The sequence below is a fragment of the Dendrobates tinctorius genome, unplaced genomic scaffold, assembly GCF_039654945.1.
Source record: "Dendrobates tinctorius isolate UK_male_01 unplaced genomic scaffold, ASM3965494v1 ptg000177l, whole genome shotgun sequence".
NCBI lineage: Eukaryota > Metazoa > Chordata > Amphibia > Anura > Dendrobatidae > Dendrobates > Dendrobates tinctorius.
Genome location: NW_027361844.1, coordinates 6,874,330 through 6,886,930, shown reverse-complemented (window position 1 = coordinate 6,886,930; position 12,601 = coordinate 6,874,330). Strand labels below are relative to the sequence as shown.

General features: G+C 43.1%; 1 protein-coding gene across 3 annotated transcripts in view; it reads left to right on the top strand.

The window, feature by feature from the left end:
• Window positions 1-12,601, top strand: part of KIAA2012 (KIAA2012 ortholog) — a 615,491-nt gene that overhangs the window by 525,260 nt on the left and 77,630 nt on the right. For all 3 annotated transcript variants that reach the window (XM_073551517.1, XM_073551518.1, XM_073551516.1), the window contains exon 15: window positions 8,901-9,020. In XM_073551517.1, coding sequence (XP_073407618.1) covers window positions 8,901-9,020 — 120 coding nt within the window. The remainder of the gene's footprint in view (window positions 1-8,900; window positions 9,021-12,601) is intronic.

Below are 12,601 nucleotides of genomic sequence, written 5' to 3'. Positions count from 1 at the left end.
AACAACCAGAAGCAAAACAGACTTGTGGCTTATTGGACAAATGTCTGCTAGTAGTTTATCTTCAACTAAGCTGCCATCCGAGAGAGGTTATGTCACTGTTCTACAACTACAAGAAAGTGACTGAACTAAACAGACAGTTCATGATGCAGCTTTTTTAACAGCTAATGATGTTGTTGATGACTGCGCAAAGGCAGGCCTCCCCACAAGACTGAAAAAACATGTAGTTGAAAAAGTGGAAGGTCTCTTCAAAGAAAATGACAAACTGAGGAAAAACAAAGAAAACAAAACTGACAGTCTGAAGAAGAAGGAAGTAGAATGGAACGCAGGTTTAGACATCTTGTTTGATATCGTACATGTAGGAATATGGATATGACAAGAATAGTGGAAAACAAGGAGTTTTTGCTAACTCAGACACAAACTGGAAGCCATGGAAAAAATGGAGGTGTTGACAAAGAGTTTGACAAAAAACAAAGAAATTTTAAAGAAAGAGGAGCAAATTACAAGAAAAGAATTGAGAAACACAGACAAGAAATAAGTGCTAGAGAGGAAAATGTGGTGTTGCAGTCGTCACCTGATGAAGTACCGTATATACTTGAGTATAAGGCGACCCAAGTATAAGCCGAGGCACCAAATTTTGCCACAAAATACTGGGTAAACTTATTGACTAGAGTATAAGCCAGGTATGCATTGCCCCCCCTCATCCCTACCCTTGTATGCATGGCTCCCTGGTCCCTGTCCTTGTATGCATGGCGCCCCTGTCCCTGTCCTTGTATGCATGGCTCCCCAGTCCCTGTCCTTGTATGCATGGCTCCTTATCCTCTATCCTTGTAAGAATTGCTCACCCGTCCCTGTCATTGTATGCATGGCTCCCCCATCGCTGTCCTTCTATGCATGGCATCCCCCTCCCATCCTTGTATACATGGCTCCTTATTCCCTATCCTTGTATGCATGGTTCCTATTAAATAAAACAATGATGAGAGTGTATACTTGTTACTCGGGTTTTCCCCAGCATGCTTGGGTGTCCTCCGAGTATTTTGGCGTGCTCGGAGATTTAGTTTCTGTCGCCGTAGCTGCATGATTTGCAGCTTCTAGCCAGCCTGAATACATGTGGGGATTGCCTGTTTGTTAGGAAATCCCCACGTGTATTCAGGCTGTCTAGCAGCTGCAAATCGTGCAGCTACGGCGACAGAAACTAAATCTCCAAGCACATCCAAATACTCAGAGATCACCCGAGCATGCTCGGGAAATCTCGAGTAAATGAGTATACTCACTCATCACTACTCAAGACATCAGCCAGGAAGTTAAAACTTGGGTGGAAATGGGTCTTCCAAGTCTACAATGACCAGAATCATACTGCCAAAATCGTAACAAAGTGGCTTAATGATCACAAAGAAAATGTTTTGGAGTGGCCATCACAAAGCCCTGATCTAAATCCTATTGAAAATGTATGGGCAAAGCTGAAAAGGCAGGTGCGAGCAAGGTGACCTACAAACCTGGATCAGTTACACCAGTTTTGTCAGGAAGAATTAGCCCAAATTCCGACCAACTATTGTGAGAAGTTTGTGGAAGGATATCCCAAACGTTTGACCCAAGTCATTCAGTTTAAGGGCAATTGTACCAAATACTAATGAAATGTATGTAAACTTTTAACTTTGCAGTAAGTAATAAAAATGCCTTAAAACATTCACTCTCTCTCATTTTTCTGGCATTTGGCAAATATTAATAATTATGGTAATCCTAATTAACCTAAAACGGGAAAGGTTTATTCTGATTTCATGTCAGATATTGAGAAAAACATGCATGTGTGTCTTTTTATAAAGTGCACATAAACTTCTGGCTTCAACTGTAGATCTGTGGTCTGCAGATGAAGGCTACCAGGCTGCCAAGAAAACAGTCAGTGGTGTGAGAGTGACTAATGATACTGCAGAATGCGGAGTAGCACTGATTGAAGAATATAACAAGCTGCACACAACATATGAAGAACATTAACAATTTCTGCTGTTGGTAGTCAAGGGGTATCAAGAACAATATGGAGATAAAATGAAAAAGATACTCATGAACCGCAAATAATAAGTGACGCTATGAAACAAGTATTTAATTTGCAGGCAACAAAAGTAGCTGTTTTTGTTCAGAAATAAGCATGAATTGTAATTGACGATCATAATGGTTAATTTTTACCAAGATGTGTTCAAACGACTACATATCTTAATTGGTAGAGACCTGTAAAATTGAAATTTTTAAAATGTTTGTAGTTTATTTAGTTTTTTACCCAAATTATCTATTTCAGAGGGTGCTCCATCAAAAAAATTAAAGTATATTTTTTTGCTTGCACTAAGGATCACCCTAGTGTGCATCCTGTCATCAGTAAGGAGGAATGACCGCCAAATGGGGCCGGAGAGTGCCGAGGAAATTCAAAGGTCAGGCAGTCATGCACAGATGTACTACATGTTGGAAACTGAGCAAACATTCGCAAAAGTGCTGAAGAAATGAAAGTGAGGAAATAGGTTGCCTGAAAAATAAGTGGTGATAGGCAAATGGGATAGAGAAAGGGAAACCAACTAAAAGAAGATAAGGAAAAAAATTGGATAATAAGAGGAATAAGCTAATATGAAGAAAAAGAGGAGAAAAAGGGGAGAAAAGAAGAGGTGAAAAAGAGGAAAGAAAAAAGAAAGGAAAAATAGGAAGAAAAATAATAAGAATAAGAAAGGATAGGTAGTGTATATGAACTACTACCTTTGTGTCATTATTCAAGGTGAAACGAAGAATAGAAAAATAAATTAGTTAATATACATAGCAAGATAAATGTGAACCAAGATAAATGTGAACTATGGGTGTATGCATATATGCATAATTGTCACGTCACCATCAGACGCGAGGCCTGCTGTTCCGCACTCAGCCACTAGGAGGCGGCGGACTGTCACGCCGACCTCGGGCTCGGGGCATGCTGTCCAGGCCTCGGCCACCAGGAGGCGCCGGACTGACACATCGCCGTCGAACTCGGGGCCTGCTGTTCCTGCCTCGGTCACTGGGAGGCGCCGTGGTTCACGCCCGAGTGATGGCGGCAACAGTGAAAGGGCTTCTGTGCAGACGTCTAGTGGACGCAGACTCCGCTCCAATGTCAGTCATGAAGGGGTTGGTGCATCATCATCGGGTCTGGTCCTGGGGGCAGTCCTGATGGCATCAGCAGGCCGGGAGCCTGTGAGAGATGACCTGATCCCTCAAATACTTTGGGACTGGGCTTGCAAGCCGCCGGATATATTCTTGGTTCCCCTGCGTGCTACTTTGTGATTCTATAATTAACTCTGACCTCAGCCTGGATTCTGACTATTCTATTGCCTGCCGTTTTCGTACCTTTGCCTTACTCCTGACTACTGACGCTGACCTTGGCTTGGATTCCCTGACCTCTCTTCTGCCTGGTGATTCTGTACCTCTTCTATTCTCCCAGTTTGTGACCTTGGCCTGGATATTCGACTCTGCTACCGCCTGCCGTTTTTGCACCTCTACCGCACGCCTGGTTTCTGACTACGTTTTTGGCTCCCCTCCTGCTTTTCTATTGGCGACCGTCCTGCTCTGGCGCACTGCTCCTATTCCGACAGCGCCTCCTGGGCTCTGCTGTAAATCCAGATCCCTGTATAGGGGTAAAGGGTATCGGGGTTACTCGGGGCGCTGTCTTTTCGCTGCCCAGACTTGCAGACGGACGTTACAATAATGATCACATCTAATGTAATATTTCATATTCTCTATTTAAACCCAGGGGTTCCAAAGTTTGGAGAACATGGATCCAGTAAGCCTCTCTTTCTTTTAGTTTTCTAATTCTGTCACTTCGCCTGTACAGTATATTGTACATACTTCAGTCTGTTTATGAAAGTAACACACTTTGACACAATTTATTGTTATGATGAGTCACCGAAGGAGGAAAAAACAAAATATTGTGTCCAGTTTTGGGCACCACATTTTAAAAAAGACATCAACAAACTGGAGCAAGTTCAGAAAAGAGCGACCAGAATGGTGACCGGTCTGCAAACCCTGTCTTATGAGGAAAGGTTGCAGGATTTGGGAATGTTTAGTTTGCAAAAGAGAAGACTGAGAGGAGACTTAATAGCTGTCTACAAATATCTAAAGGGCTGTCACATTGTAGAAGGATCAACTTTATTCTCATTTGCACAAGGAAAGACTAGAAGCAATGGGATGAAACTGAATGGGAGGAGACACAGATTAGATATTAGAAAAAACTTTTTGACAGTTAGAGTGATCAATGAGTGGAACAGGCTGCCACGAGAAGTGGTGAGTTCTCCTTCAATGGAAGTCTTCAAACAGAGGCTGGACAGACATGTGACTGGGATGATTTAGCGAATCCTGCTTTGAGCAGGGGGTTGGACCAGATGGCCCAGGAGGTCCCTTCCAACTCTACGATTCTATGATTCTATGATTCTATGAAAATACCAGCTAAGTCCAGAAAAACCAGAGAGGTTGGCAGCTATCGGATTGCAGACCGCTGAACCTATCCACAACAACTAGCAGTAGCCGTGGGGGGTTCCTACGGTGCCCTAGACCCCTCGATCACAGCCGGAGAGCTACATAGCCTAAAGACAGAAAGGGGAAAAACTAAACTGCCCCAGAGCAGACCCCAAAGCAATAGGCAGCCCCCAACATATAATGACGGTGAAGCAAGATGAAAACACTAACACAGATAGAAAGATAGGTTGAGCAAATGATGGGGCCCAAGCTAACTACATAGGACAGAATAGGAAAGCTGCTGTCTGCCATCCGCAAAAACCCTATCAAAATGAGCCAACCGACTGATAGGAAAAACAGGCCCTTAAGACGCTAGGCTTCAAAAGACTATATCAGCACTCAGGTATATTCTGAAGACAGAGCAAAAGATCAACAGATCAGAGACAAAAATGGAATTCAGCTCACCCCCGGCCAGAGGCGTATCTAGGCTTTCTGGCACCCGGGGCAAGAATTCGGTTCGGCGCCCCCCCCCCAAGTACATATGCGACTTGAACACTTAGCCATGTAACCACTAGCTGCTCCTCCTAATGCTCTCAATGTTCAGTAAAAAACTGAGAGAAGCAGGAAGAGAAGCTCGTTGTCACAGGACCATACCTATGAAAATCGCATGAGTGAAGTGTCCATGTGATGACTATGGCAACCTGCAGAGCTGAATCCTGACATTGCAGCTTCTGAATTCTCACAACGAATGCACTGCACACTTTTAGGATTCTCCCTTGCTGATGTACAGTCATGTCAGCATAAGTATGTGATTTATATACTTCTGGCCACATTCCGACTAGACGTGCCCGGCCTCGCTCTGTTCATTTTCATGGAGTGAGGCCACACATGTCTAGTCAGCATGTGACCGCATGTATGTAAATTACCGGCATGAGAGAATCCTGACAGCGTTCAGTGAGCACTGTGAGAATTCAGAAGGCTGCAGTCACATAGGATGACAGCAGACTCATCACCGTCCTGGACAACCCCTATAATGTTCCTAACAAATAAAAACATGAGAATTAGTCAGTATCACAAATAACATTTACATCCAAGTACCTTATAGATGACGTCGCCTCTGCAGTCAGTCACCTTTTCTTCTAGACCCCATGATGAGTTTTCTCATCCACATCTCGTCTCTGTAGACTTCCATCTTCTCCGGTCTTCTGCAGCAAATCTCCACACGACGCCCTTAAAGATAGAAGTGTCATTATAATGCTCCTAAATAAAAATATCTGCAATATACTGTCGCCTCACACTATTCCCCTCTAGCATCCCACCTGTTCACCATACTGTCTCCTCATATATTTACCCCCTCACTCTCTATACTGTCTGCTCACACATATCCCTGACTCCCAATACTGTGTCCACTTACAGTAACCTATTTGCTCCCCATACTGTCTGCACCAATCCCCCATACTGTTTCCTCATACATACTCTTTATTTTGTGTCCTCAAATCTCCCCACACATTAAATCCCCCCATCCCCAATCCCCCACACACATTAAGTACCCCCATCCCCATTCCAAATCCCCCCACACACTAAATAACCCCCCATCCCCACTCCAAATCCCCCCACACATTAACCCAATCCCCACTCATTAACCCCCATCAGCACTCCAAATCCCCCCACCCCCACTCCAAATACCCCCACACATTAACCCCAACCCCACTCATTAACGCCCCCATACATTAACCCCCATCCCCATTCATTAACCCCCGCACACATTAACCCAATCCCCACTCATTAACCCCATCACCACTCCAAATCCCCCCACACATTAAATAACCATCTCCACTCCAAATACCCCCACACATTAACCCCCACACACATTAACCCCCATCCCCACTCATTAACGCCCCCACACATTAACCCCCATCCCCATTCATTAACCCCCGCACACATTAACCCAATCCCCACTCATTAACCCCATCACCACTCCAAATCCCCCCACACATTAAATAACCATCTCCACTCCAAATACCCCCACACATTAACCCCCACACACATTAACCCCCATCCCCACTCATTAACGCCCCAACACATTAACCCCCATCCCCATTCATTAACCCCCGCACACATTAACCCAATCCCCACTCATTAACCCCCATCACATTAAATAACCCCCATCTCCACTCCAAATCCCCCCACACATTAACCCCATGGCATCCCCACTCATTAACCCCCATCCCCACTCAGTAACCCCCATCCCCACTCTAAATACCCCCACACATTAACCGCCATCCCCTCTACAAATCCCCCCCATCTCCACTCATTAACTCCCCCTCATCTCCCATCTTCGGTGGTTCTTCAGCTCCACAGAGGAGCACACTTACCACCAGCGTTCGCTCTGTGTGCCGGGGAGTGACGTCAGCAGCGTGATCACATGACCTGATCACGCTGCTGACGTCGCTCTGGCCCGGCGGTCAGAGCTTCAATTGTACTGGCGTCTGTATAGACGCCAGTACAATTGTTCCCTGGGAGTCGGCATGCGCTCCTTCTCTGCGCCGGCTGTCAGCTTGACAGCTGACACAGAGAACCGCCGACTCTCAGGCCGGGGGGGCGGCAGAACGCAGCCACCAAGGAGGACACTGCGGACCGCTGCATTAGGTGGCCCGACTGCGCCCCCCTGCTGGCTGCGCCCGGGGCAACTGCCCCGGCTTCCCCCCCTAGATACGCCCCTGCCCCCGGCCGGGGATGGCAGAACTCCCAAAAAACAAGGCAAAACAAAAAACAAAACTGAAGAGTACAAAGCAAAGCAGAAAAACTTAGCTTTGAGACGCAGGAATCAGACTGGTCTCCAAGAATCCAGCAGGAAAATCACCAGCCAGGAAGAAGGGTGTCGGCAGCCTTATATCCAGTCCTCAATTCCAGCCACCCAGTTATCATCTAGCTGCCCAGGTGTTTGGTAATCAGTCTCACTACCTTCCTTCACCAGAGGAGGGAGTTCATCAGACCTCAATGGTGAAGGGAAAAATGAACTCACAACAATTTATATTTTATTTATCATTCATTTCAAATTCAGATGTACCTTGAAAAAAGCTGAAAATAATCGAAACCTTGTTTTTTCTGTTTTCATGTGTCGGTTCAAGTCATAATAATAATTTTGTAAGCCTTATATTACTGCTGAGAGCACTGTGCAGCATAGAACTATTGTGAAACCCGCATCCCTTGCTGCACAACTTGGTTGGCACCTCGATGGTGAGGCCAGCATCACAGCTTGAGAACTGATATATACTATAAAAACTTAATTTTATGCATCTGACATGAAAACAATTGTACCAATTTGTGAGTTGCAAGAAAAATGATATTTTTATATGTAGAATCAGGGTATGTACATACATTGAGTATTTACAGCAGATTTGGTTTTACAAAAACCAGCGTGTGGCAGGAAAAACGTTGCATAAAATATACGTCTTTTTGCATTTGTTTTTACTTGCGTTTTTTTCCATTTTTTCCCATTGCAATGTGTGAACAAGCCCTTTGATACACTTATTTCATCAACCTGAACACAACAGAAACATTTACAGTAAAACATTTTTTTTAGAGACTGGCAGTGGTTATCTCTCTGTTCCTACCGAGAACGTATGCACACTCAGCAGACTCCAGTGTGCATGTCTATGATTTCTGTAGTTCTACAGCAGACCCTTCATTATAGAAACATTGCTCACTTTCTTTTTTTTAACTCATGAACCTCAATTTTGAAAGTGGTCCAAGCAGCTAGTTCATAGTCTTTCAGCTTAACATCAAACATTGAATCTTTAAGCTAATACAAGATGGCAGCACTCCAACAGAGTAAATTGTGACCTTATTTTATTCACTAGGACACATTATGTTTCCACCCTGCAGGGTCTTTGTTAAGCGAGTACAAAGCACATAATATCAAGTATATATAATACTAAACTGTATTCTCTCTCCCTCTACCTCAACTTCTCTCATTTTCTAAGCAATTAGAATTCTTCCAGCATTGAGATCAAATCAAATTTTTGGGGAATATTCAGCAGAGTCGGCAATTCGAATTTCAAATGATCCACTCATGTCTACTATTATGCCTAAACGGAAGTATAGTCCTCATTCATGTGACGGTACCAGAAATCGTTACACACCACTTATCTTAAATTCCCTATTTAAGTCTTTTTGAGTCTACAGTGCCTTATTCATGAATCAACTAGAGCTCCAGTCTTTTCAACTACTTCTCTGTTTCTTAAGTCATCAGTCTGAAACCTACTCTTTCAACTTTCCAAGCGTTCTTTGCCATCCCCGCTGCCTTGACTATTAGAGAGAGAATTACCTTTTATGACTACAGTCTCAATTCATAGGGCATAAAAAACAGTGCCGAAGCTGAGAAAGCAGGAAAACCTAGAAGTCTGTGTACCAATATAGCATGCTTTTCTTTATTACGACAGGAAGGCAAACATTATTCTGCAGAATTTAGTCCTGAAAATGATAATGAAGCCTCTAGAACAAGTACCGATGATTTTCAGGATCAAAACAGTGAAGAAGAGACATCTGATCAAGACAAAAGGGTATGTATTATACAACAAAACATTTACACATTTACGCACCTAAAGTACATAAAAGGACAGAAACATTGATCCAGATTCAGTTGCTTTGAGGGTAAGTGATAAATCTAATTTGTTAAATCTACTTACATACATATTGTAAAGACAGTTATACACATTAGATGACTTTCGGCAGAGCAATGCTTTGACTGATTGTTTGACCGACAGCCATCCTGTTCGTCTCTCCCATATACAGGAGCGCTCATTTGTCTGAGCTTTTCTGTGTTCTCTATGAAAAAGTCACAAACAGACACATCGGTTAGCGGCTTATCTCTGGGAGAACAAGACAATCAGCAGTCCAATATTGGACATACGAGATTGACATCTCCCCCATTACTTGTCCATTGCCGCAATACACAGACTGTCGGCCAAACTCGTTGATATTGACGGGGAAAACAAACTTTACATTCATATATATGGGGGTCATTAAAGAAGCACTTACACTACCATTCTTATTGCTTAAATGTGCATGTAATGTAGTGTGAGCGTTTTAATATATTGAGCTGTAATGTATAATAATTAGATCTGTCTCTTTAAGCAAGCCAGACTTATGGGACTTGGGGGGTGGAGACAAGAGGGATGAGAAGGGAAGTTTGAGTTTTCACTTCTGTGTAGCATGGGAATGCAACTGTTATGCTGTGTGCTGGAGGACGAAGAATAAAACATATCTAAAGTTTAATACCTTGAATTCTTCATAACGTGTGGATATTACAACTGGCGACGAGGATGGGATATAATCACCTACTGCTGTGAGTACAGACTATATTTTACCGCTTCACACGCCAGCACCACTGAGAGACTCTATCATGGCTGACTACTTGCACACATTCCCACAATTTGATATGACTGATGTCATTAATCTCTCCCATAACTGGAGAAAATGGCTAAACAGATTTGAGAATTTCCTAGAAGCCATGGACATAAAGGAGGAGAAAAGAAAGAGAGCTTTGCTCCTGCATTGTGCAGGCACAGGAGTCTATGACATATACAGTACGTTACCTGCAGCAGAAACAGACACATACAGCAACTGCACTAAAGCTCTCACTGGCTACTTCAACCCCAAACAGAACATCAGATATGAAAGATATAAATTCAGGATTGCCAAGCAGCTTCCAGAAGAGTCCATAGACACTTATGTCACACGACTGAAAGAGTTAGTACATGGATGTGCCTTTACAGATGTAGATGATGAAATCCTAACTCAAATAATTGTCACCTGCTTGTCTAATAACCTAAGGCGTAAGGCTCTGCAGCAGGATATCTCTCTACATGATTTGCTCAAAATGGCCCGTGCTATAGAAATAGCAGATCATCAGGCTACTGTAATGGATAATGGGGATAAATTACATGTGCATAATCTCAAACAGAAAAATTTACCAGACAAACAAGCCCAGAAACAGAAGAAATGTTATAGATGTGGACAGGATTTCCCTCACCACCAGAGCAAATGTCCAGCTATGGGACAAACCTGCAGTAAATGTGGAAAAGGGAATCATTTTGCAGCTGTTTGCAAATCAGCGCACTACAAGCCTCCGCTGCCTATGACAAAATCTGCAGATGTAAAAGTGATAAATCAGGACACAGAAGAAATGTCTGCGACTGAGAACTATGTGTTCACTACCTCTGTCACTGGTTCAGTACAGTCTCCCTGTGTTACACTCTCAATCTGCAACACTGACATTACCTTTACAATAGATACAGGAGCTTCAGTGGATATCATAGATGGCACTACATATGAACAATTGAAAACAAGGCCAGTCTTACAACAAGTGCAGACTAAAATCTTTCCTTATGGATCTAAAACACCTCTAGCTATAATGGGACAATTTGATGCTGAAATTAGATATAAAGAAAACAGGCAGAAAACCACTTTCCACACATTACAAGGATCTGGAGGCTGTCTTCTCAGCTATCACACTGCCTTGGAGCTAGAGCTCATCCAGATTATTCATACCATAACTGACCCTGCGGATATGGATGTACAAACTATGGTGAACAGCTTTCCCTCCCTATTTAGTGGTTTGGGAAAACTAAAGGACTCTCAAGTACACCTTCATGTGGATGACAATGTTCGTCCAGTAGCCCAGCCTCACAGGCGTATTCCATTTCACCTGAGACAGAAGGTAGAAAAGGAACTCCAATTGCTCATGGATGAGGACGTTATTGAAACTGTTACTGGTCCCACTCCGTGGGTCTCTCCACTTGTGGTAGTTCCAAAACCAAAGACTCCTGATCAAGTGAGACTGTGTGTTGACATGCGCCTGCCCAACACCGCTATCCAGAGGGAAAGACATATCTCACCTACGATTGATGACATCATTCATTTATTAAATGGAGCCACCGTCTTCTCAAAGCTCGACCTCAATAAGGGATATCATCAATTAGAACTGAGTCCAGAGTCCCGATACTTGACCACATTTTCCACCCATGTGGGCCTCAGAAGATACAAAAGATTGACTTTTGGAGTCTGCTCAGCAGCAGAAATTTTTCAGGATGCAATAAGGAGTGTCATTCAACACATCCCAAATGCCTTTAATTACAGTGATGACATATTGGTTTTTGGTAAAACTCAAGCTGAGCATAATCGTGCTCTAAATGCTATCTTCGAATGTCTGCTTTCTGCTGGACTCACTTTAAACAAAGAGAAGTGCGAGTTTGACAAGGGTTCATTAGAATTCTATGGTCACATCTTCTCGGCAAAAGGAGTACAACCAGACCCCAAGAAAGTGGAAGCTATCAGAACAGCCTCAATTCCACAGGATGCCAGTGAAGTGCGTTCTTTCCTTGGAATGGCAAGTTACTGTGCTAGATATATTCCGAATTTTTCAACAATCAGCAATCCACTACGGGAACTTACAAAACAAAGTTGTATTTTTCAATGGTCCCAAGACTGTCAGACCTCTTTTGAAACAATTAAAAATGAACTCTGCTCGACAACTACTATGGCTTATTTTGATCCAGCTCTTCGAACTGAACTGATTGTGGACACCAGTCCCGTGGGACTGGGTGCTATTCTAGCGCAGTACAAGGATAACAATCAAAATCCTCACATCATTTCTTATGCAAGTAAGAGTTTAACAAACACTGAAAGAAAATATTCTCAACCTGAAAAAGAAAGCTTGGCAGATGTCTGGGGATGTGAACACTTTCACTTATTTCTCTCTGGAGCTCCCTTCACCATTGTCACAGATCATCAAGCACTTCTTACAATTTTTGGAAATCCCAGAGCTAAAATGCCTGCACGAATTGAACGATGGGGCCTACGTCTACAGGACTACAACTATAACATTGTTCACAAACCTGGAAAATACAGCAATCCGGCTGATTATCTTTCAAGATATCCTACTAATGATGATATACCTGTGCATTCCTCCATTGAAGAATACCTACGTTTTGTTACAGATCATGCCGTGCCAAAAGCACTTTCTCTTGATCAATTTATAAATGAAACAACAAAAGACAAGACACTCTGTGCCCTAATACAAATCATCCAAAATCGAAGGTGGCATGAAATTCAAAAGGAAAAATTTCCTGATTCTGAGATT